This window comes from Dendropsophus ebraccatus, chromosome 6, assembly GCF_027789765.1.
Source record: "Dendropsophus ebraccatus isolate aDenEbr1 chromosome 6, aDenEbr1.pat, whole genome shotgun sequence".
Taxonomy (NCBI): domain Eukaryota; kingdom Metazoa; phylum Chordata; class Amphibia; order Anura; family Hylidae; genus Dendropsophus; species Dendropsophus ebraccatus.
Genome location: NC_091459.1, coordinates 48,155,515 through 48,179,098, shown reverse-complemented (window position 1 = coordinate 48,179,098; position 23,584 = coordinate 48,155,515). Strand labels below are relative to the sequence as shown.

The 23,584-nt window shown below is 43.6% G+C and overlaps 1 protein-coding gene across 1 annotated transcript in view; it reads left to right on the top strand.

Annotated features, from left to right (window-relative positions):
- RFX6 (regulatory factor X6) overlaps window positions 1–23,584 on the top strand; it is a 75,604-nt gene that overhangs the window by 41,177 nt on the left and 10,843 nt on the right. The window contains exons 14-17 of the mRNA XM_069973680.1: window positions 531–648; window positions 10,891–11,013; window positions 12,783–12,992; window positions 13,937–14,440. Coding sequence (XP_069829781.1) covers window positions 531–648; window positions 10,891–11,013; window positions 12,783–12,992; window positions 13,937–14,440 — 955 coding nt within the window. The remainder of the gene's footprint in view (window positions 1–530; window positions 649–10,890; window positions 11,014–12,782; window positions 12,993–13,936; window positions 14,441–23,584) is intronic.

Sequence of the window (23,584 nt, the reverse complement as noted above, 5' to 3'; positions counted from 1 at the left end):
TGTGCCCGCACTCCAATAAACCATATCACACAATAGATAGTACAGCCAGTGAATTGCAGCCGCACAAAATAGACATGTCAGGTTTTTGTGCGGCCGTAGAGAACAATGGCCGCACTGTACACAGAGTGTATACAGTGCGGCCGGTGTTCCATAAAAACAAATGCAGCTGTCCACTGTCAATAAACAACGGCCGTTGCTGAAATCTGCAACAACAGCCATTTTTTTATGTTGTGTGAACGGGACCTTAAACAACTGTTGACTTGGTTTATACCCAAATATATACACATTTACTCCACTTCCTTTATGGCAATATGTAAGCAGGAAGAAGAAGCGTTTTTAACAGTTCTTCATAGTTGGACCCTGCCTCAAAAGGGCCACTGACTTAAAAAAAAAAAAAACAAAACATTTTTTATTTCTTTTTTTAGCCTCAAACTACTTCAAGTACATTTTTCTCACTGACTTTTACGGCACATTTATATTTTTTGGTTATACTGACTTAGCAGAATGTAAATTTTTTGTTCCATTTCCAGGCAAGCAAGCAAAATGGGAAATCACTAAAGAAGAGGGCCCAGGATTTTTTATTGAAATGGAGTTTCTTTGGAGCACGAGTTATGCACAATCTGACATTAAACAATGCAGCAAGTTTTGGTATGTAATAATAATAATAATAATAATAATAATAATAATAATAATAATAATAATAAAATGAATATTAATAGAAAAATAGCTTAAATCAAACTGCCACCTTCCAAAATAGGAGCTACGGCTATTGGTTAGTTTCTGGTAAGAAGGACGCCTAAGTCCTTCAATCCATCATGTTAATTTACAGGCCCAATACAAAATATTGCCGCATAGTCAGAGGTCCAGGAATGAGTTCAACTGCTTCTTTATTTGCTCCATTACATATTGTGACATGTTAAAGGACCTCTGTCCTACTAACCATATTAAACAGCATGAGCCCATCTGTAAACAACTGCTGATCTCAGTGATCAGCACTCATTTGCACAGCCATCACAGTTCCCTGTTGCATAGGGAGATGTGTGGTGAATATTTTTTCTGGTTAAAAAAGTGTTGTGTCATATTATGTTTTAATTTACTATTTATAGAATTTCCAGTTGTAAAGTTCCCATACACCTTATACTTTTATTTACCAAACGACCACTGACGGACGATGTCGTTGATGATAGGGATCAGGCTTAATGGAAAATTTCAGCTTGACCGCTTTGTTCTGGAAGAGATTACCCTTCCCTACAGAGAAAACAGGAATGCTTGGCCGAACCAAACATTTCTATGTACAGTATGGGGAGGACAGGGGCCAGATGGAAGAGATAACTGACGGCCAGATGATCGTTCGGCCATTAGTTATTGAAGGTGTATGGGCACTGTTAAAGGGGCTGTGTCACAAAGAAAACTTGCCTATACTGATGCATGATGTTAAATGTAACTAGTGATGAGCGAGCATGCTCGTCCGAGCTTGGTACTCGTTCGAGCATTAGGGTAGTCGATAGTACTCGGTACTCGGACAAGCATCTCGCGATGCTCGAGAAAATCTTGTCATCCATTACCTGTAAGTTTGGGCACTATTTCTCAGCCAATAAACATGCAGGACACTCTTTGGTACATCCTGTGATCATGTGGGACCCATACATGTCAATAGCAGCGATTGGTTGGCCAAATCAGATGACCCTGCCATATAAAAAGTGTGGCTGGCAAGGCTCGGCTCACATGTATGCTGGAAGAGATTAGGGACAGAGATGCTGCTGGTCAGGGAGAGCGTAAGGGAGGGAAATAGCGTTCCAGTAGGCAGGGAATACTAGCAATACAAACAAACAGCCCTTCAAATTGCTTTTAAATTGTATTACTACAGACTGCTGGCTGGGACTTGCAGTGCAGCTACCACGATTTGTGATCGGCTGCTGGCAGAAAGGGGACATTAGGTGTTGCATACAGACCCCTAAGAAGTGCTCAGTAGTCAGTAGTCTTTTATGATTTTGCGGCTGGTGGTGCTGCTGAAATACCTTGTATTGCTGTGATTTGTAGTACACCTGCATAGAACTTCACTGCTCATTGTAAGGGGGTGTCACAGAGTGTATTGGTCCAGCCACCACCAGATTGTATCTCACAGGCCCCCAAAAACTATTGGGACCACTAGTATATTTCCAGATTTCTTTCTTTCTTACTCAAGCCATATTTAAGTTCACTACTGCTTGCAGAGTGTATTGGTCCAGCCACCAACAGATTGTATCTCACAGCCTCCCAAAAACTAGTGGGACCTGACCACCAGTAAATTTTCTTATTTCTGTATTTCTTACTGTGGGCATATCCAAGCTCACTGCTAATTGCCCTGTGTAAGTGCTGCTATACATCATATAGCAGCACTTACACACAGACTCTATATGACTACCTCCAAAAGTAGTAAACGTAAGAGACAGCACTTCTTGTGAAAAAACGTTTTTTTTCACAAGAAGTGCTGTCTCCTACGTTTACTATTGGATTGAAGCCGAACGAAAGGGTCCTGTGTGGTGAGACGTGCACTCCATCTAAACATTCTTGATTTTTTTTCCACTTTTTCCAGAAGTGTAGCCAGGAGACAGTACACCACTGAAGGCATAAGTCTTTTTGGGTGGTCATGGGCCCCCCAGGACCTCAGGGCCCCGGGCTGCCGCCCGAAACGCCCCTATTATAATCCACTACTGATCTGTAGTGCAGCCATCTCAGTCTTGACTGCGCAGTGTCCATAAAATGGTGAACTCCAGGGGTAAGGGTCGAGGGTGTGGGGTTCCAAGTGATGCAGTGGGCAGAGGCTGTGATTCTGGGCAGGGTGACACAGCAGCACCCATTGAGGAGGAAGCAGTGGCACACCACAGACATTCAATCCCTGCTTCTTCTCGCAACTTACGGGGTCTCAGGGTACACCACTATTGAAACTGCTGCAGCGTGAACAGGTGCTGACGTGGATAGTGGATAATGTGTCCAATAACTTATCCACCACCCACAGGGGCGTAGCTAATGTCTCCTGGGCCCTGGTGCGAGAGGCCAACTTGGGGCCCCCCCCCCTCCTTTTACGACCAAGTGATGCTATTGTTGTGTGTGTATATATATATATATATATATATATATATATATATATACACAGTGGTGCCTTGGATTATGAGCATAATTCGTTCCAGGACCGTGCTTGTAATCCAAATCCACTCTTAAACCAAAGCAAATTTTCCTATAAGAAATCATGTAAATGCAGACAATTGGTTCCACACCCCAAATATATTTATTATTCTGTACTGTACAGTAATGGAGAGGATGGGAAACACAAGGGCTGATAGAGACTGCAGGGAGTATGAAGGAATGAGCAGGGCAGATGTGGGCACATACATGCAGCACTCTCTGTCCGGGGAGAGAGGGGTTACAGCTATGGAGAGATTACCCCCCCCCCCCCCCCACAGTCCTGTCCCCTGATGTAAGCCCCAGCCTGAAGGGGATCTGCTATGATTTGGAAGGTGTTTAGAGTACAGTGCTGTAGACCCCGCTATGCAGGCCATGCCCCTTCTCCACTCGCGCTACCACCCAATACAGGAAGTTCTTAAACCAAAGCAATGCTCTTAAACCAAGTCACAATTTTGAAAAACTGTGAGCTCTTAAACCAAAACGCTCTTAAACGAAGTTACTCTTAAACCAAGGTACCACTGTATATATATATATATATATATATATATATATATACACACACACACACACACCAAGACAGATATTACCTATTACCGCCATACTGTTACCGACCAAATCCTGTATACTGAGACCAATATTACCAGTAATACCAGTATATAGGGAGGAAACATTACCGCCACACCACAACCACTACCATCACCATCACCACCATATTGTTACTGACCAAATCCAGTACACTAAATCACCTCATCCAGTCATATAGAGGTGGCCCCAGCTCTACACAGGTTCTATACACCATATACATTACAGTGCAGTTATATCAGGTGACTCACAGGAGACGTCTTCTCTGATCGGAGTTCTTTCCTTTTCATCTTCTTCTCCATCCGTCCTAGGCCGTTATGAGAACTTCTCCGAGCCACGAATCCACAGAATCTGCCAGACAGACATATTAGGCTCCACACTCTGACACCATCTCCATCTCTCTACACACTGCACATCTGTACTGTCCCCTTTACACCCTCATTTAGTGGGTAGCCCTGACTCTATGTGACCTCCTAATAATATATGCCCCCCTCTGTGTATTCCCTCTCCCCCTATGTTGCCCCCCCCAAATAGATGGCCCCCTCTACCCCCTCCCTTATAGATGGCCCCCTCTACCCCCTCCCTTATAGATGGCCCCCTCTCTCCTTTCCCTCCCTTATGGATGGTCCCCTCTCCCCCCACCCTCCCTTATAGATGGCCCACTCTCCCCCCACCCTCCCTTATAGATGGTCCCCTTCCCCCCCCTCCCTTATAGATGGTCCCCTCCCCCCCCTCCCTTATAGATGGTCCCCTCCCCCCCCTCCCTTATAGATGGTCCCCTTCCCCCCCCCCTCCCTTATAGATGGTCCCCTTCCCCCCCCTCCATTATAGATGGTCCCCTTCCCCCCCCCTCCCTTATAGATGGTCCCCTTCCCCCCTCCCTTATAGATGGTCCCCTTTCCCCCCCTCCCTTATAGATGGTCCCCTTTCCCCCCCCTCCCTTATAGATGGTCCCCTTTCCCCCCCTCCCTTATAGATGGTCCCCTTTCCCCCCCTTTATAGATGGTCCCCTTCCTCCCTCCCTTATAGATGGTCCCCTTTACCCCCCCCACCCTCATAGATGGCCCCCCTCTTTCCCCCCACCCTCATAGATGGCCCCCTCTTTCACCCCACCCTCATAGACGGCCCCTCTTTCCCCCCACCCTCATAGATGGCCCCTCTTTCCCCCCACCCTCATAGATGGCCCCCTCCTTCCCCCCACCCTCATAGATGGCCCCCCTCTTTCCCCCCACCCTCATAAATGCCCCCCTCTTCCCCCCCACCCTCATAGATGGCCCCCTCTTTCCCCCCACCCTCATAGATGGCCCCCTCTTTCCCCCACCCTCATAGATGGCCCCCTCTTTCCCCCACCCTCATAGATGGCCCCCTCTTTCCCCCCACCCTCATAGATGCCCCCCTCCTTTCCCCCCACCCTCATAGATGCCCCCTCCTTTCCCCCCACCCTCATAGATGCCCCCCTCCTTTCCCCCCACCCTCATAGATGCCCCCCTCCTTTCCCCCCACCCTCATAGATGCCCCCCTCCTTTCCCCCCACCCTCATAGATGCCCCCCTCCTTTCCCCCCACCGGTACAGGCTGATAAAAAAACAAAACTTAACTCACCTGACATCGCGCTCCCACGTTGATCCTCACTCCTTCGATCTGTCCCCGGCAGCGCGCGCATCCCAGAACTCCCTGCGCGCCGGAAACCGGAAGTCAGGGCCCAAGGCGCGCAGGGAGTTCTGGGATGCGCGCGCTGCCGGGGGTAAGACGCGACACCCCCGGCAGCCGCGCAGCAGCCGTGGGAAAGACGGGGCCAGACTCTTGTGACCGCAAGCAAAACAATGCTTGCGGTCACAAGAGTGATTGATCGGGGGGCCCCGGGGGCCCCCCTTGTGGCGGGCCAGGTCGCGGCGGCGACCCCCGCGACCACGGTGGCTACGCCACTGACCACCCAGTCTTCCACACAGTCCACCTACGCTACCCAAGGGAGTGGAACCCTTGCTCCAGCAGCTCAGTCTCCTTCCCCACAGCCTGGCCCCTCCAGGGAAAGAAGGGATACAGATCCACCACCAAGCTCCCAGGAACTCTTTTCTGGACCCTGAGTCTGAGCACATTTATTACAAATTTATTACAAAATCGTAACAAAGACTGCACAGTGTTTTGCTCATTCTAGAAAGATAATGCTCAGTGATACACAACTCTGAAAATTGTCCAAAGGTTGCGGAAATATCTTTCTCCTTAAGGCTGGGTTCACACACAGTATATTTTAGGCAGTATTTGGTCCTCATGTCAGGTCCTTATAGCAACCAAAACCAGGAGTGGATTGAAAGCACAGAAAGGCTATGTTTACATAATGTTGTAATTGAGTGGATGGCCGCCATTTAATGGCAAATATGTGCTGTTATTTTAAAACAATGGCTGTATTGAAATAATGGCAGTTATTTACTGTTATATGGCGGCCATCCACTCAATTTCAACATTATGTGAACAGAGCCTTTCTGTGTTTTTAATCCACTTCTGGTTTTGGTTGCTATAAGGACCTGACATGAGGACCAAATACTGCCTGAAATATACTGTGTGTGAACCCAGCCTAAGAGTGGATTATTGGTTTTGTCTGCCCATTCCCTGCCACAGGGGCCTGCAGATCCTTGCACTGTGAGGAGATACATACTCCTCTGGCTGTGAAGGGGCAGAACATGGCAGAAAATTGCCTTTCAAAAACAGGAGAAATAAAATGAAGGAAGCTGACCTTGCCCATCTTCCAAATTAAATATGAGAAGGATCTTCAAAAATGCACAAACGTGTTTCTTTTTATTACCAAAATAGTGCTACAATGAACAATGAAAACTTTGCTGTCTAATTCTGTGTTTGTGTCTCTTTTTTTCTTACAATTTAGGAGTCACATCAGTTCTGCATTTATGTTGAGTATTGTGCTGAGACAGCCATACCCCATGAACATCACATGATGCAGGAAATGTTACTCCAACTGCTACAGTCAAATTCAAAATCAAAACAGCGGAGGGGGAAAGGTGCAGGGAATATTACTCCAACTGCTACAGCCAAAGTCAAATTCAAAATCAAAACAGCGGTGGGGGAGAGGTGCAGGGAATGTTACTCCAACTGCTATAGTCAAAGTCAAATTCTGCGGAGGAGCTGTGTTATCTTTTTTTTGTGTAGCCGTAGCCAGGGCCTCACCACCCCCGGTCGATCAGCATCAGGTGTACCCTTGATGGTGACTGAGAGCTGGCCTAGCCAGTTAGCTATCAGCACCTAGGTTTGTGTCATCTATAAATCCCAGCCCCTGGCCTCACTCCAATTTTTAGGGAGGCTCACTTGCTTCCTCACTGACTTTTAATGGTTCTCTGTGTCCTCACTGCCATGCTGTGCCTGGTTTAATTTTTGGGAGGCTCACTGGCTATCGCTTCTACCTTGGTCACTCTTTCCTCACCGCCACGCTGTTTCAGGCAAAATTTTGGGGTTGTTCATATGCTACCTCTGTTTAAATGGTTTACTGTGTTTTCACTGCCATGCTGTGTCAGGCTGAGTTTTTGGGTGGTTCATATGCCTACCTCTGTTTTAACCAGGCTGTTTATAAGAATTAGGCATAATGGTGCAATTAGGCAGCCACAGAGGCATCCATACATGCTGCCCCTGCTGTTTCCTGTCTATTTCCGTTGTGTTTCCATCATTTTCTGAGGTTGACAGGTTTTCACACGACCTTCCCTCTACTGAACTTGGGTCGCCTGCAAAAATGCTTGAGTTTCCCATTGACTTCAATAGGGGTTTGTTACTCGAAACGAGCACTCGAGTATCGGTAGATATTCCTCTCGAGTAACGAGCACCCGAGCATTTTAGTACTCGCTCATCATTAAATGTAACATATTTAGGCCACTTCCACATATACCGCATCGCAGGAGCGAGGACAGGTAATGCATTCTCTTGTTAGAGTTAAGTAGGTCGTGGCTAACAGTACAGAGTATCACAGTGGAACTTGCTTCGGTACTTTATGTGTGAAACTGGCTTTAGGCTGGGTTCACACTACGTATATTTCAGTCAGTATTGTGGTCCTCATATTGGAAACTAAAATCAGGAGTGGATTGAAAACACAGAAAGGCTCTGTTCACACAATGTTGAAATTGAGTGGATGGCCACCATTTAATGGCAAATATTTGCTGTTATTTAAAACAACGGCTGTTATATTGAAATAATGGCAGTTATTTACTGTTATATGGCGGCCATCCACTCAATTTCAACATTGTGTGAACAGAGCCTTTCTGTGTTTTTAATCCACTCCTTGTTTTGGTTGCAATATGAGGACCACAATACTGACTGAAATATACGTAGTGTGAACCCAGCCTCAAAATGTAAAAGCATTTTTTTAAATGTATCAATTGAGAGATATAGACTAATTTATCCTTCATGCGTGTGCTTTATTTGTTTGCCATTGGTTAAAATGACACTGTCACACCCCTATCTCTCGCTCCATTTTACTAGTTAACATTGTCACCTAATCAGGGCTTCATGGTAGTTAGGGGTAGAGAGGCCCCGACTGTCATGAAACCCCGGCCTAGGTGACACTGTCCACTGATGAAATTAAGCAGAAAGAAGACACAGTTTTATACAGGTTTGTATGAAGTATTATACAGGTATATATAAAATATAGAATATAAGCTTGTAAATGGTGCTGAGACCACACATAGAGTAAGGGGAGGGGGGAAAATATCTCTTAAAGGACAACTCTGGTAAAAAGCTTTTCCCCAGTAATTGAAACACATTATAAAGTTATATAACTTTTTAATATGCGTCAATCATCTATCTGCCCCCTTCCCTGTGTTTTCCCACTCAACCCCCACCAGGAAGTGAAGTAAACTCATTCTTACCTAATGACTGTTGACCACAGGCTGCTCTGTGGCAGCCATTTTATGATATGATATGATATATGTGGCAGTCATTTTATTGTAAATCAAAACTTTATTCTCATTTAAACAATAAAATAAATAAATGTAAGAAATTACACACAACAATTTTTTTCAGTTAATAACAGCTGTTGTTGCAGATTAAAACACCGTCCATTATCAGTTGAGAAAATACTTTGCATTAACTACTATGAAATCCCGGCTTGAGTATATACACATAGTATACAGTCCGGCCAGGATTCCATGTGGCCGCACAAAAAAACTGACGTGTCAGTTTTGTGCGGCCGCTATTCATTGATTTTCATTGATTTATTTGGATTTTCTTTTCCATTCTGCCTGGAGGACTTCTTTCAGCCAAGACTCTTCTCTGCAGAATCTGCTAGAAAAATATTTTAGATTGCACCATTCTCATCTCTTTACAAATCGCACATCTGTATTGGTCCCCCTGTTGCATCTGTAACGTATAATGGCCATCTATGCCCTCATAGTATTAGGACCCTCTATGGAGCTCCCAAATAGTATTATGCCCATCAGTACAACCCCCCCTCCCTTATTAATATCATAAATCTCTGTGCATGAACCATATATTATTAGGCCTCTCTGTGCAGCTTCTATATAGTATAAGGTACCCCTGTGCATCCCCCATATAGTAAACAGCCCCCTTTGTGCATCCCACATATAGTACATGGCCCCCTCTGTGCATCCACCATTAAGTTAATGGTCCTATTTGTGCAGCCCCCATATAGTATATGGCCCCCTGGCCATTGCCCCTGGGGATAGATGGCCTCTGCGCTGACGTAATAGAAGCCCACTTGACTGCTGCCCCCTACATTTACTACAGTAAATGGACCCTTGCTGCTGCCACTTAAGTGACTGGCCCCAATATACATTAACCATTTGGTCATGTGGTCATAAGTGGTTATGTGTGATCATAACAAAAATCAAATAACAATACAAACCTTCTCATTGAAGCCTCTAAGTAATGATCTAGTACATTATCAATTACAGTCATACATCTGTTCTCAAACGTTATCTTTTCTAGAAGGCTGTTCCAGAACTGAGCAGAGTTTTTCCATAGGTAATCACAGAAATGCATTTAATTGGTTTTTACACTCCATGAGTCAGATGCAAAAAGCTTGGCCCACAGAGTGTAAAGAGTTAAGTGGTGATTCAATAGCATCAATGTTTACCTCATCTAGGCATACAATAAGTAGCAGTTAAATGCACTAGAGGTTGCAGTGAAAATGAATACACAAACTGGACCCAGAAAAAGTAAGTAAATCCTTTCCAAAAAGGAGCACAACACCCATGATTTTGGTGTTCTGCTCCTCCTAGGTGTTAAGAGGTGGTTCTTTGCAAAGCATCACAGCCTAACCCCCGCCTGGCTAGCAAACTGAGACGGCTCAGCAGTAGCAGTACAGACAGGGATCCCTCCAGAAGAGAAGTTTTCTGCTTCTGGCTGGGAAAACCCACTTAAAGCAGTGTGGGATCTCTTCATAATGAAGGGATTCCCTGCTCTAAACAGTGGTACCAGAACACCTCTGATAACTGTTCGGGTACCAAACAAAACTTATGGTTCAAGAACTGAATTGTTTGAACACTGAGGTGTTCAAGAGAGGAGGTACCACTGTACTGTATATACTATTCCAGAAAACCAGTAGAATCAGAAAGACTCGGCATGCTCCCTCTCCCAGCATTGTGTGTGATATGAATCACTGAATAAAGAAAAACTTGCACGCTACATGGTGAGTGCCCTTCTCTCTACTTTCTACTTTTATTGCTGGTACTTGTATATACGATTTTAATTTATAGCTTATGTGTTCATTGGTTGGGATTAAATAAGATCAAGTAAGGTGTTAATGTGTTCCTAAACGCTGATCTACTTGTAGTTGACTCAGGAAAGTTTCTGTACACTTATATATTTAAACAAGAGTTAAAGTAAACTGAAATACAAGAGCAAAGCTTATTGTGGATCAAGTCATATTTGCTTTTCATTATTAAAGGACATCTTACTTTCATCTGTGTACCCTTTCATCTGATTTGTGTACCGTCAAGCAGTAGATGTATTGAACCTAATCTTACTCAACCAAGGGTCCCAGAAACTGTTCCTTGTTGGTTTAAATAGGTCATTTAAAGTCCAGCAATTATTTTTTAAGCCCTTTGTCTTGCCATACTCTTCCTAGGCAGGGTTGAGATGTTCACAGAGATAGTAACAATAATAAACTCTTCCTCGTGTTTACAAACAGGTTCATTCCATTTAATACGCATGCTACTTGATGAATATATACTACTGGCAGTGGAGACACAGTTTAACAATGATAAGGAACATGAGCTCCAGAATTTGTTGGATAAATACATGAAGAATGCAGGTAGCTTTGTTTTTTTATTTTATAATATATGCAATTTATTGTTTTGTTTTTCCAGAAAATGAGTTTCCATTGTGCCAAAGTGGGAATAGTTAAAAAAGTTATGCAAGTCCGTTAGGCAGAAGCTCATACTGACAGCCAGGATCCTTTTGCAACTACCAGGAATGGGGAAGCTTCAGATTGTTACCATGACATGTAAGAAGTCCTTTGGTGCAGTTCTACCCATCCTCTTCCTGGTGTCATGATTGCCTGTTTTAATGGATTTTTAGGGCAGACCACGGCATTGTGAAGGCCCCAAAGCTGGCAAGAGTGTCGGAATACCAGCTCATAGATCAGTAGGGGTCGGAACGCCCAGAACCTGATGAAAAATGAGGGTCTTAGCAAACTATTTGATCAAACAGAGTGTACCATGTCACCACGTTAAGGGGTCCTCAGAGACATGGTCCCTACTCTAGCATTTTCACACTAGCAATGACCTTTCCTGGGCTGAACAAGCCTACAACTGGGCAGAAAGGATCCAAGTGATCTCTTTTTATAGCACCCTTGGGACATGGGTGGAGTGCAAGCCAACATGAGGTAGCCACACACCCCACATTCAACAGAAAAAAAAAGAAAAAGTTGGCAGCACCTCTATGCCTCTGTTCACACTGCAGGTTGCACGCTGCTTGTGGCTTAAGTACAGACAAAAATACAAAACGTGCAGCAGCAACCCACAGGTGCAAAATCTTACCGTATATACTTCTCCCAGCATACACACGATAAAAACACTCTGTTTGATCAAATAGTTTGCTAAGATCCTCATTTTTCAATATCTACAGAGCAGGTTTTTATCGTGTGTACACTGGAAGGAGTATATACGATAAGATCTTGCACCTGTGGGTTGCTGTTGCACTTTTTGTATTTTTGTCTGTACTTAAGCAGCATGCAACCTGCAGTGTTAACAGAGGCATAGAGGTGCTGCCAATTTATTTTTTTTTCCTAATGAAAGAATGGAGAGGCTTTGGTGCTCAGAATGCCATGGCCTCTTTAGATGAAATGAGTCCGACCCCTCATGGATCCTAATATTGATGGATCTAAAAAAAAAAAGAAAAATCTCACCAGTCTGAAAGTTTTGTGTATAAAAAAAGGAATAAGGATGAAAAAATGTCTATATGTTGTTCACCTGTGGTAAAACTGACAAGTTATCTATGTTTCTCGAGTCAGTACAATTACGACAGGCAATTTTTATAACGTAATATTTTACTGCTTTTAAAAAATAAATAAATACATAAATGTGTTTAAAATTGCTCTATTATGACCCTATTGTGCTCCTTTATTTTTTGGTCTATGGGGCTATTTCAGGTGTCATTTTTGCACCATAATCTGCAATATCTTGCATGAGTATATGTGAATTTTTTATCACTTTTTATTCATATTCTTAGTGATGTTAAGTAACCAAAATTTACACTTATGCTGTTTACTGTGTGAGATCAAGAATGTGATTTTTTTATGTGATTTTTTTTTTGTAAAAAATTGGAAAAGGGGGTGATTTAAAGGGGTTATCCAGCGCTACAAAAACATGGACACTTTTTTCCAAAGATAGCACCACTCTTGTTCCCAGTTCAGGTGTGATGTGCAATTAAGCTCCATTCACTTCAATGGAACTAAGTTATCAACGATTGCTTCCTTCTGATGAATGTGGGTATACTGTATTATGCTTCCATATCAGGCACAATACTTGCCATGGTTAACCTACTGAAAATCAATGCCATCCTTTTGTTGTACTTAAATAGATGCTAGCAAAGCAACCTTTACTGCATCTCCAAGCTCCTGCTTCCTTGCCAGCCGAACCAAATCCGGTGGACTTTCCAATGACACTGCAGTGAAGAATGAATGCCTTCAAGAACAGACATATTCCAATTTGTCACCAAACCAGCATGCTGGACTTGTTCGTGGCCTACACTCTTTCTCAAATGAAGATAATGAAACTATCCCTCTCACAGGTAGGTAGTGCATGGAAATGTAACTAATGTTTTAAAGATTAGTAGCTGATAAGTACTGGTAGACGAAAGTGTCAGAAATGACACCAGTTTATTTCAGAACAATTTATTGTCTCCGGAGTTCCTCTTTAAAAAAAACTCAACACTATATTGATAAGCATTAGAGTTTAGTGAATATTGAGCATGCTCAAGCTCGTCCAAACCCGAGCGTTCGGCTGGTGATGGCTGCTGAAGTTACATCTATCTATCTGAAAAACATGGATATAGTAATAGGCTGTATCCGTGTTTTCCAGACAACCTTAGGGCTTTATCCAACTTCAGCAGCCACCACTAATCAAACGCCGAACACTGTCCCACCAGTTTTGAATGATAGGTTTCTCCCTGTTTGGACACAGGAAGGGATTTATCATCAAAACATCTTAAAAATCTTATTTTATATATAGATTGGGGGACATTTATGAAGTCTCGCGTTTTTTACGCCGGGCTTACAAACGTCTCCGCAGCTCCGGAGCTCAGGATTTTAAGGAAAGGCGCATTCCCTTTACATAAATCCCGATTGCACGGAGTCCGTCCGTGCGAACATTTTGAAACCTACTCCAGCTAAGAGCTGGCACACGTTTCAGTATCAGCTTTTCACCCAAAAAATGATAAATGCGGCACACGTAGAAGCCACGCCCCCTCTGCATGCAGCCGCACCCCCCGTAACGCCCCCTCTCCGCCCCACTGGCAAAGGTGGCGCAGAAGGGGCAAAAAATACCATTTGCGAATATTTTTACGCTGATCTTCCCCATCTGCGCCTAAAAAAGGCATTTATGCCCCCTTTGAGTACAAAGTTTTTTCTTCAAGCAAATTGTTATGAAACGTTGATCCTATTCAACTTTTTTTCAACCTAGTTAAAGGTACTTTCCTAAAGTGTTACATTTTTATGTAAAATTTCCATTTCTCAGATCAGATGGAGGTATCGCAGAGTACATCTCATCTTATGACTCCACCCATGTCACCTGCCATACTCAACCGAGGAAGTGTTATAAACCAAGGACCAATGGTTTTGAGGCCATCCAGCGTGGGCCCTGGATTGACAAGTCATTCTCAAGTTTCTTCCTTTTCTGAACCACTCTACCACAATCTTTCTGAAAATAACCAGAACTATTTTGGAAATGGTTCGAACTATCAGACCATGTTCAGAACTCATACTCCATCTGGGAACTTTCAGCATAGAGTGGATCAGAATCGATTTTCACAGTTAAACGACCAACAAGTAACCCAGGATTATTTTGCCAGTAGTTGTGCAGGGACTCCATTTAGCAGCCGTTCATCATCGAACTACAGGCCATCTAATCCGCAGGAAATTCAAGGAATGCAATACTATAATTCAAGTGGATTCAATTTCTTAAATGCTGCTACTTCTGGAAACTGCCAAGGAGGAACATATTCTTCAAACACATCCAATGGTATTGTATACAATATTTAATACTGTGTCTTACTGTACATATCCATCCTTGCACTGAGATTATACATTTTTGCACATGTATTATTCATTGTCTTGAGCTTAGCTTAAAGTGAATGTACCACTACAATTACTTAATTAAGACTTCCATATCACCTGATCGATGCTGTGCGTTGTAATGATGCTGTCCGTTTCTCCCATCTCCGCCTGGTTCCTGAGATTTCCTCCGGTTTGTACTTATGCAAATGTCTGGTTTGGTTCACTTGAGGCACCCAGTGCCCTCAGTGCACCCATATCTCCTCTCCCCATTGACATGCTGACCCGCCTCCATTGCACCAAACCGTACATTTTGTACAAACCAGAGGAGATCTCAGGAACTGGGTGGCGATGGGTGGTAAAGACGGCACCATTACAATGTTGGTGGCATCACTAATCAGTTGATATGGAAATCTTAATTGAGTAGTTATAGTGGTGCATTCACTTTAAATAATTGTTACTGTAAAAAATCTGCCGTCTTATATTCCGGGATTGGTGGGGGAGCTAAAAAACAGCTGCCTCCCCACCGTATAAGGCGACCGCTATAAAAAACCAAATGATTCAACCCATCTGTCACCAGTTCCTGGCAGCCGGCATTCTCCCGAAACTTCCCAGCAGCCGAGCCTCTCTGAGCTTCTCCAATGAGATGCTCGGCTGCCCAGGAGAGCTACAGCGACCTCCGGCACAGGCAGTGTATCTGCATCACACTGCCTGTGCTGGGAACATGACGGGAGACGCGCAGCTGCCGGGAGGAGCTATTTGAGTTAATTGTTTTTTTTCTTTTTTCAATGGGGGCCCTGCAGCCAGGGGGAGTCGGGTGGTGGGGGGTTCCTGCCTCCCACTTCAGTTAACCCCTGCCTGACCGCAGTAGGGCTCCGGCTGGTAAACCCTGCTGTTGTCAGACAGGGGTTAACATTTTCCGATGTATAAGACAAACCCCTGAAAATCTCAGGGGTCGTTTTATACGCCCAGTCGTCTTATACGCCAGAGATTTCATCATAGAAGATGGAAGATGTGCAGCTAACTAGCGATAATTCTATGTACTGCACAAAAGGTGCGATCAGCTGTTCCATTCCTGGGCACTGATCCAGGCTAAAGCACTGGAGCCATTCTATCTATGTGCAAAACTTAAAGCGACTCTGTACCCACAATCTGACCCCCCCAAACCACTTGTACCTTCAGATAGCTGCTTTTAATCTAATCTGTCCTGGGGTCTGTTTGGCAGGTGATGCAGTTATTGTCCTAAAAAATAACTTTTAAACTTGCAGCCCTGTGACAAACTGGCGTGGCCTTTCTGTGCCCTAACTTTGCACCACCCCTACGTTCCTCCTCCTCCCCACCCTTCTCCTCATTAGGAATGCCGCTGGCAGTATTTCTCCTATTAATCTGCAGTGAAAACCTTAACGTGCCTTAACGATCCAGCCCATGTGCCATGTTCTCACAGGTAAGGAATAGGAGAATACCTGCCTGGAGCATTCCTAATGATGAAGAGGGCGGGGAGGAGGGACACAGAAGTTGTGCCAGCCTAATTCATAGTCACTCTAGGCTACGCCAGTTTGGCACAGGGCTGCAAGTTTAAAAGTAGTTTTTTAAGACAATAACTGCATCCCCTGCCGAACGGACACCGGGACAGATCTTGGATTAAAAGCAGCTATCTGAAGGTACAAGTGGTTTGAGGTGGGAAATTAGTGGGTACAGAGTCACTTTAAAGCGTATGTACTGATGGCACATTTGTTTCAAGATTTGAACTGTTGTTCTACCTGACATGTCTTTCCATATCAAAAGAAGAAATTTGAAGTGGAAAATGTGATTGTCTTCTTCTTCATAAGTTTAACTAGAATGGCATCAGACAAAAGTTCTGATACTTTACCAACACAGATTTATGATTCAACGCTGAAAATCACATTCTTTCAAACATCTCCACACTAGGGCTGGGCGATATGGCCAAAAAATAAAATCCCAATTTAAAATTTTTTGGGGACGATTCTAGATTTAAATCTAATTTTTTTCTCCTTGCAGCGTCAGATACTATTCTAGTGGCGTTTGAGACAACAACTATATTGCTTTCCACTGTAACAGTGCTCCCCCATGTAGTAGACAAGCCCCCTCTGCGCCCCTATAAGTAGTTTTCCCAAATATGTGCCACTCTGTGTCCCCATATTGTACAGGACAGTGATTTTCAACCAGTGTGCCTCGACACATGATCGGGTGTGCCGCGGGGAAAGTTCCCCAAACTATGGTGCCCCTGTGAAACAGGAGAAAACAATGGGGGAGAGAAACCTGGGGATGGGGGAGAAACAGGGGAGAGAAGCAGGGGGGAGAGAAACATGGGGATGGGGGAGAGAAACAGGGGAGAGAAGCAGGGGGGGAGAGAAACATGGGGATGGGGGAGAGAAACAGCGGAGAGAAGCAGGGGGGAGAGAAGTTTGGTGGAGAGAAGCAGGGGGGGAGAGAAGTATGGTGGAGAGAAGCACAGGAGAGAAGCAGGGGGAAGAAGTATGGTGGAGAGAAGCACAGGAGAGAAGCATGGGGGAGAGAAGCACAGGAGAGAAGCATTGGGAGAGAAGCACAGGAGAGAAGCACGGGGGAGAGAAGCACAGGAGAGAAGCAGGGGGGAGAAGTATGGTGGAGAGAAGCACAGGAGAGAAGTAGGGGGGAGAAGTATGGTGGAGAGAAGCACAGGAGAGAAGCACAGGGGGGGGGAAGAAAACAGGCCCAGGTTTCACACTGAGTGAGTATAAATACATTAATGGTGCGTTCACACCTACAGGATCTGCAGCTGATTTCATTTAAATAACTGAACACAGCATCAAATCTGCTGCAGATCTTGTAGGTGTGAACGCACCCTCAGAATCTATATTATTAACTATATGTATAATATGTACTGTTTTCGTGCCATTTGTGCCATGGTTGGTGGTGTGCCCCGGGATTTTTTAAGTATAAAAAGTGTGCCGCGGCTCAAAAAAGGTTGAAAATCACTGCTATAGGAGATCTTCTTTGTGCCTCCATATAGACAGAGTGTAGTAGTGGAGGTTTAGTAAATAAGGGGTGTAGTAGTACAGGTATAGATGAGGGGTGTAGTAGTACAGGTATAGATGAGGGGTGACAGAGGGTGACTGGGGCAGACTGGGGGAAACTGGGGCCCCTGGGGGTTACTGGCACGGACTGGGGCAGACTGAAGGGGGACTGGGGCAGCTGGGGGTGAATGAAGGGGGACTGTGGGTGACTGGGGCAGTTGGGGATGACATAAAGGGGGAATGGGGCAGCTGGGGGTGATTGGGGCCGGCACACATGTTCCCTCTCCTGGCTACACATGCAGGTCCCCGGTCACTGAAAGAGGCTGCATCTAATGTAGCGGTGATAGTGTCGCTGCCATTACTAGAGTTGTACAGTGGGATCGGTGGGTGCAGATCCCGCTGTACAGCGTCGCTGCGGGTCCGGGAACTGTACAGTGGCATCTGCACCCCCCGATCCTGCTGTACAGCTCCAGTAATGGCAGTGACGCTAACACCTTTCCTGCAGATACCGGGGACCTGCATGTGTGGCCGGGAGGGAACGGGACGCTATGTGTAAGGAGCGGGGGAAGGTCAGTCGCGGCACTGTTAAGCAGTCTGCTCGCTCGCCCTGCACCTCACCACTCGCCCGACACTCAACGCCTCGCCAGCCGCCTAATCTGCACCTCGCCGCACTTCCCCCGACCTGCATCTCTCCACACTTCCCGACCTGTACCTCACTTCCCACCCGAAACTGCACGCCATGCCGCCCGCTTGACCTGTACCTCCCGCCCGACACTCCGCGCTGCGCCGCACCGTCGCAATGATTTTTTGTGAAAATCGAATTTACGATTTTCACAAAAAATAAAATCAATTCTAACTTTCTGGGCGAATTAATCGAATTAATTTGATTAATCGCCCAGCCCTACCCCACACTTCATGATTCTCTGAAACTCAATTATAACCTTGCTTTTGCCCATTTGTTTTTCATATTTGTGTATTTGTTACAGACTGAAATGCTGGGTAAACATCATATAATCCACCATGTTTTCCAGGCGGTATATTTATTGCTTTACCATTCCCTTTCCAGATCTCTTTACTAGTACCGAAATAAGATTTCGAACTCGAATGCTTGGCAGCATTGCTGAACCCAAATATTTCAGCAAGTCCGCTTAACACTACTTACAAACCAAAAAAATTAAAGTGTCTTTCAAACAGGGAAAATGCAAACCGATAATTTCAGCTCTAATTGAGTGTAGAACCTGTTTAATAGCAATCTCCTTCTTCACATGTTATCAGTGTTCATGTACTCCAAGATTTTCATCCTGGGGAAACCCACCACAATCTTTGTGACTGTGCAGTTTTCCTTTTAACAGAAAATAATTGCCTGAAAGTAAGTAAAGTCACTTTGGTTCTAATGTAAATTTTGTGTCACCTGGTTACCCGATATGCTTTTCCCCTATTCTCTCTGGTTTCGGTCATAGGGAGGACATCCCAATCTCCTGTTGAATGTATATGCATGAAGAGTGTAAAATAAAGATGGGTGGCTGTGACTAAATGTGAGAGAAGTGCCAGACAGACCCAAATATTCATCTGAAAGGCTATGGACACTTTGAAAGTTTGTATTTCTTGCCTTGTAATTATTATGGTGGGAAAAAATATTCCATAGGAATTTCTTTAAATATAAATTAGTTCCATGTCTGTAGCATGTACAGTTTGTCAGATCTCCCCTTTAAACTGCCTTGTACCTGCTCTCCCCTGTTTGAGCTGCCTACCAAGAAGTCTCTGTATTAATATTTATTTTTAAAGCACGCTCGATTTCAGAGCGCTAACCCTTTCCCTGTTTTTTTCCTCCATGCCTTTTAAGAGCTATAAGGGAAGATTTATGAAAGGGTATAAATATACACCTGGTGTAAACTGCCCACAGCAACCAATCACAGTTCAGCTTTCAGCTCTGGTAAAATATAAGAGGAGCTGTAATTGGTTACTGTGGGCAGTTAAACTCCAGGTAAAGGTTAAAAAAATGAAACTCCTGCAGAAGCATATAGCATTACTTACCTATCTATTCCAGTTTTAAAACTACCAAAAATCCATTTGTTTGGGGGGGGGGGGGGGGGTGGTTCCAGAATGCAATGCTTTCCTTTAGCTGTTCATCACAGTCCCCCACCCTGCCTATTCCCCGCCCAAAACTGTTGCAGAACATCTAGGCTGTGTTCACACATTGCAGTTTCATTGTTACTGAATTCTTTGCAGTAATTTATGATTTCATTGTGGTACTTCATAAATCTCCCCCATAAAGTTTTTATTTCTCCATGTACAGGGCTGTGTAAGGGCTTTTGTTTTTATCAGGAATCATTTGTAATAGCACCTTTTCAATGTACCATAAAATGTGTGACAAAACCCTAAAAGTATTATTTATGGGGTCAAATTGGGGAAAAAAAACAACTTCACAAATTTTGGGGGTTTCGGTGTTTATGTAATGGACTTTACACTAAAACTGAAAGGTTATCTTTATTTTATACGTCACTCTGAATACAGTAATATACATGTATTACATAGCTTTTACAACATTTTTTTTTTTAGCAGTGAACAATGAAATTTCTAAGAGTTGGTTAAAATGGCTCTATTGTGATTTAACAGTTTAATTTTTTTTTTTTTTTACCTATGGGGCTGTTTGGGGCATCATTTTTTGTGCCATAATCTCTAGGTTTTTTTGTATCATAATTTTGTAGATGTATTGGATGTATTGGTCAATGTTTATTCATTTTATTTAATTTTTTTTATAAATATAATGTAACAAAAATCAGCAATCCTGGGATTTGTTTCCTTTTTTTTTACATTTATGCTGTTTGCCGTATGGGAGCAATATTGTTATGTCCATGCAGTACAGGTCATCTAGAGGTCAAAGGGGTTGCCCAGGGTAAAACAATTGTTCGTCTATCCACTGAATAGGCTATCAATAGTTGATTGGTGGGGTGCCTATATCCAGTTCCCCTGAGCTGAGGCTTCAGGATATCAGTGTCGTCGTCGCCACACAGGGAATTGAGCCAAGTTCCTCTAGCTCTAGTCTTACTGGGAGTCTGGTGTCAGCACCCCGCGGAATAACTATTAATAGCCTGTCATGTGAATATCCTGGAAAGCCTCTGTAATTTGCCTTCAGAAAATAAATGAACAATAAAAAAAAAAAAAAATCACAAGGGTGTATAGGTGTAGTAGGTATATAGCCTATTGATTTACAAGATTTGTTTTTTTATAAGTTTGATATCAATAACTGCAGGGAAGTGTAATTAAACACTGGTATCAGCAAGAAAGGGAATAAATAGCCTACTCTATTTACTTGGGTTTCAGTAGAAACTAATATACCTGGTAATCTAGAATTACAACTTTCTAAAAAGAAAGGTAAGACATGCTAGAAGGACATACCATGATCTATTTTTATATATATTTATATATGCTTTTAAAAACATTTAAGAAATTAGTGTCAGCATGTTTCCCTTTAACACTGTTCTTGTATTTTTTTACCACATAGTTTATTAACTATTCATCTTTTGTAATAATAATAGGCTAGAGAATGCATGCCGGTTGGATAAGGACATTTAGAGAGGCACGGTCACATTTTTTTTTTTAAAGCGCAAGTATAATTTCAGTAGCCAAAAAATGAAATTCCTCAAACAAAAAGCCCTCATGTTACCCTTTAAAAAAAGCCCTAAACTGTGTTGATAGTGTGTATGCTCCCTGAGATATCACCAGTTGTTTGGCTCAGAAGAATAAATGATTTTTTCTCCTGGCTGAGAGAAAGTGGGCGTGGCCTATCCCTCATCTCCCTGGCTGCATCCCTCCATTCACTGAGCAGCACCTTAGCAGATGTATCACACATAACAGGATTAGATACAGCCCCAGCATACAGTATCACAATGTAAGATTAGATACAGAGCTCCAGCAGATGGTATCACACACATTGGGATTAGATACAGTGATCTGCTCTCATAACACTGTAGGATAATGTCACCTGCTGCAGACATCTGATAGTGAATGTTCTATGTACTATGGAAGGACTACAGCTGTGTTGTACTGGGACTTGTAGTCCTTCCCTCAGTGACTCACCCACTCTCCCTCATGTAGTACATTGGAGTCATGGTGGCACTGGATACACTTTTCCCTCCATCCAGCTCCTCCCCTGCGCTGCTCCTCACACACACACAACACCCTCAGCTCTGCTATGTGATCTCTGTGAAGGGAGGGGGGAGAACGTGCTGCTAGGAGGTGAGGGGAGGAGGTTTTGTTTCTGTTTCTCTCTGTGTCAGGGCTGTTATCTGATCCTCCTGTCACAGTCCGTACAACGCAGAAAGGCCATGTTCACACACACTGTTGAAATTAAGTGAATGGCTGCCATTTAATGGCAAATAATTGTCTTTATTTAAAACAATGTCCTTTATTTGCCATTAATTGGCGACCATCCACTCAATTTCAACAGTGTGTGAACATAGCCTGTCTGTGTTGTCAATCCACTCCTGGTTTTGGTTGCAAAACACTGACCAAAATACTGAGCAGAAATACTGTGTGGGGACATAGCCTAAAATTAAAGTAGGTGGGAAATTGGCTAGCAGTGCACAGTGGAGAAAAAACAGTGGCCATAATTGAGTATGTATGTAAAAATACAACATGCTCCTTGTTTACGACCTGTTTTAGCAAAATACAGCTTTTTTTTTACCTATTCAAACTTTTTATTTGCACTCAAATTTACAGCCTTAGGCTATGTTCACACAACGTTTTTTTCAGCTCCGTTTAAAATTACGTCCGTTATTTTGAGTTTAAAATAACGGACGTTTTTAGCAGCCTGCCTCCCCTTAGTGCAATGACTGATGCTTGCACATTATTTTAGTTTGGGATTAATAATTGCCCTTTGGGTGTGTCTTAATTTAAAAGTCCATTGAATTTAATAGTAAAAACGGAGAAAGAACGGTTACAAAACAAGAACTGTGTGTGAACAACTAATAAAAAAACGTCCCCTGATTGGAAAAGACGTCCGAAAATAATGTTTATGTTCATTATTTTGACGTCCGCGGCAAAGACGTCTGTTTTTCAATGCATAGTGTGCATTGGGAGTTCATCTTCCCATTGACTCCAATGCATTGTCATTGCAGTCAGTTAAATCGCGGCAAAAAACTGACGTTTTTTAAAATAGCAAAATCGGACGTTTTTTCTCCATTATTCACGTTGTGTGAACATAGCCATATTTTGCTTTTATTTTACTGTGTGTGACCATCACCAGGCTAAACTACGGAGAAACTCTGATAACTGCTATACTCCCTATTAGACCCACCGCAGCCACTGATTGGCTGAGCAGGACGTCAGGGAACTGGGAGCCTAAGAAGCAACCAGGACCGCGGCCCTGCAGTGGTGGGTTAGGTGGGAAGGGGCTTTAAATTCTTACAGCGGAATAAAATATCAACTGCGCGTATATAAAGCCATAGAAGATGTCAAGAAATAGTATCACAGCAGATTTAACTGTGGAACTCGCAGCATGAAATCTGATACGATAGTGTATGTGTGAAACTGGTCCAAAACAGAAAGAAAAGTGGCTAAGACCTTCTTTCCACATAAGCAACTTTAAAGGGTTACTCCAATATCACATAAAACAATAAACTTGCTGCAGACGCATGTGGCATTGCTTACCTGTCTGCCAGGTTTTGAAACCACAAAAAATCCATTTGTTTGGGGGACTTAGTTCTGTAATTCGTGGTTGTTCTTTCTGGTTGAGCAGTTGCTCAGTAATATAAGCATACCTCCCATGTGCGCTGCAGCCCCCATAAATACGCCCCATAACCACTCCCCCATAGTCACTCCTCAGGGTAGCTCTAGACACTGCAGATTTTTGGCAACGGAAAATGTTGTATAAGCCAGAAATAAATTGAACAGAAGGGAGTATAACACCTCTACTTACAAACCACCTGGTTATCCCTTATCCTGCAGGGGTCCCCTCAGTCGGACCCCCACCAATCACTTCGTTTTCCTGTGGATATGGGATAACTGTAAATTCTAGCAATACCCCTTTAACCCCTTCCCGCATGAGGGCGTAACTGTACATCCTCATGCGGGTGGGGAAGTTCAGAGGGGGG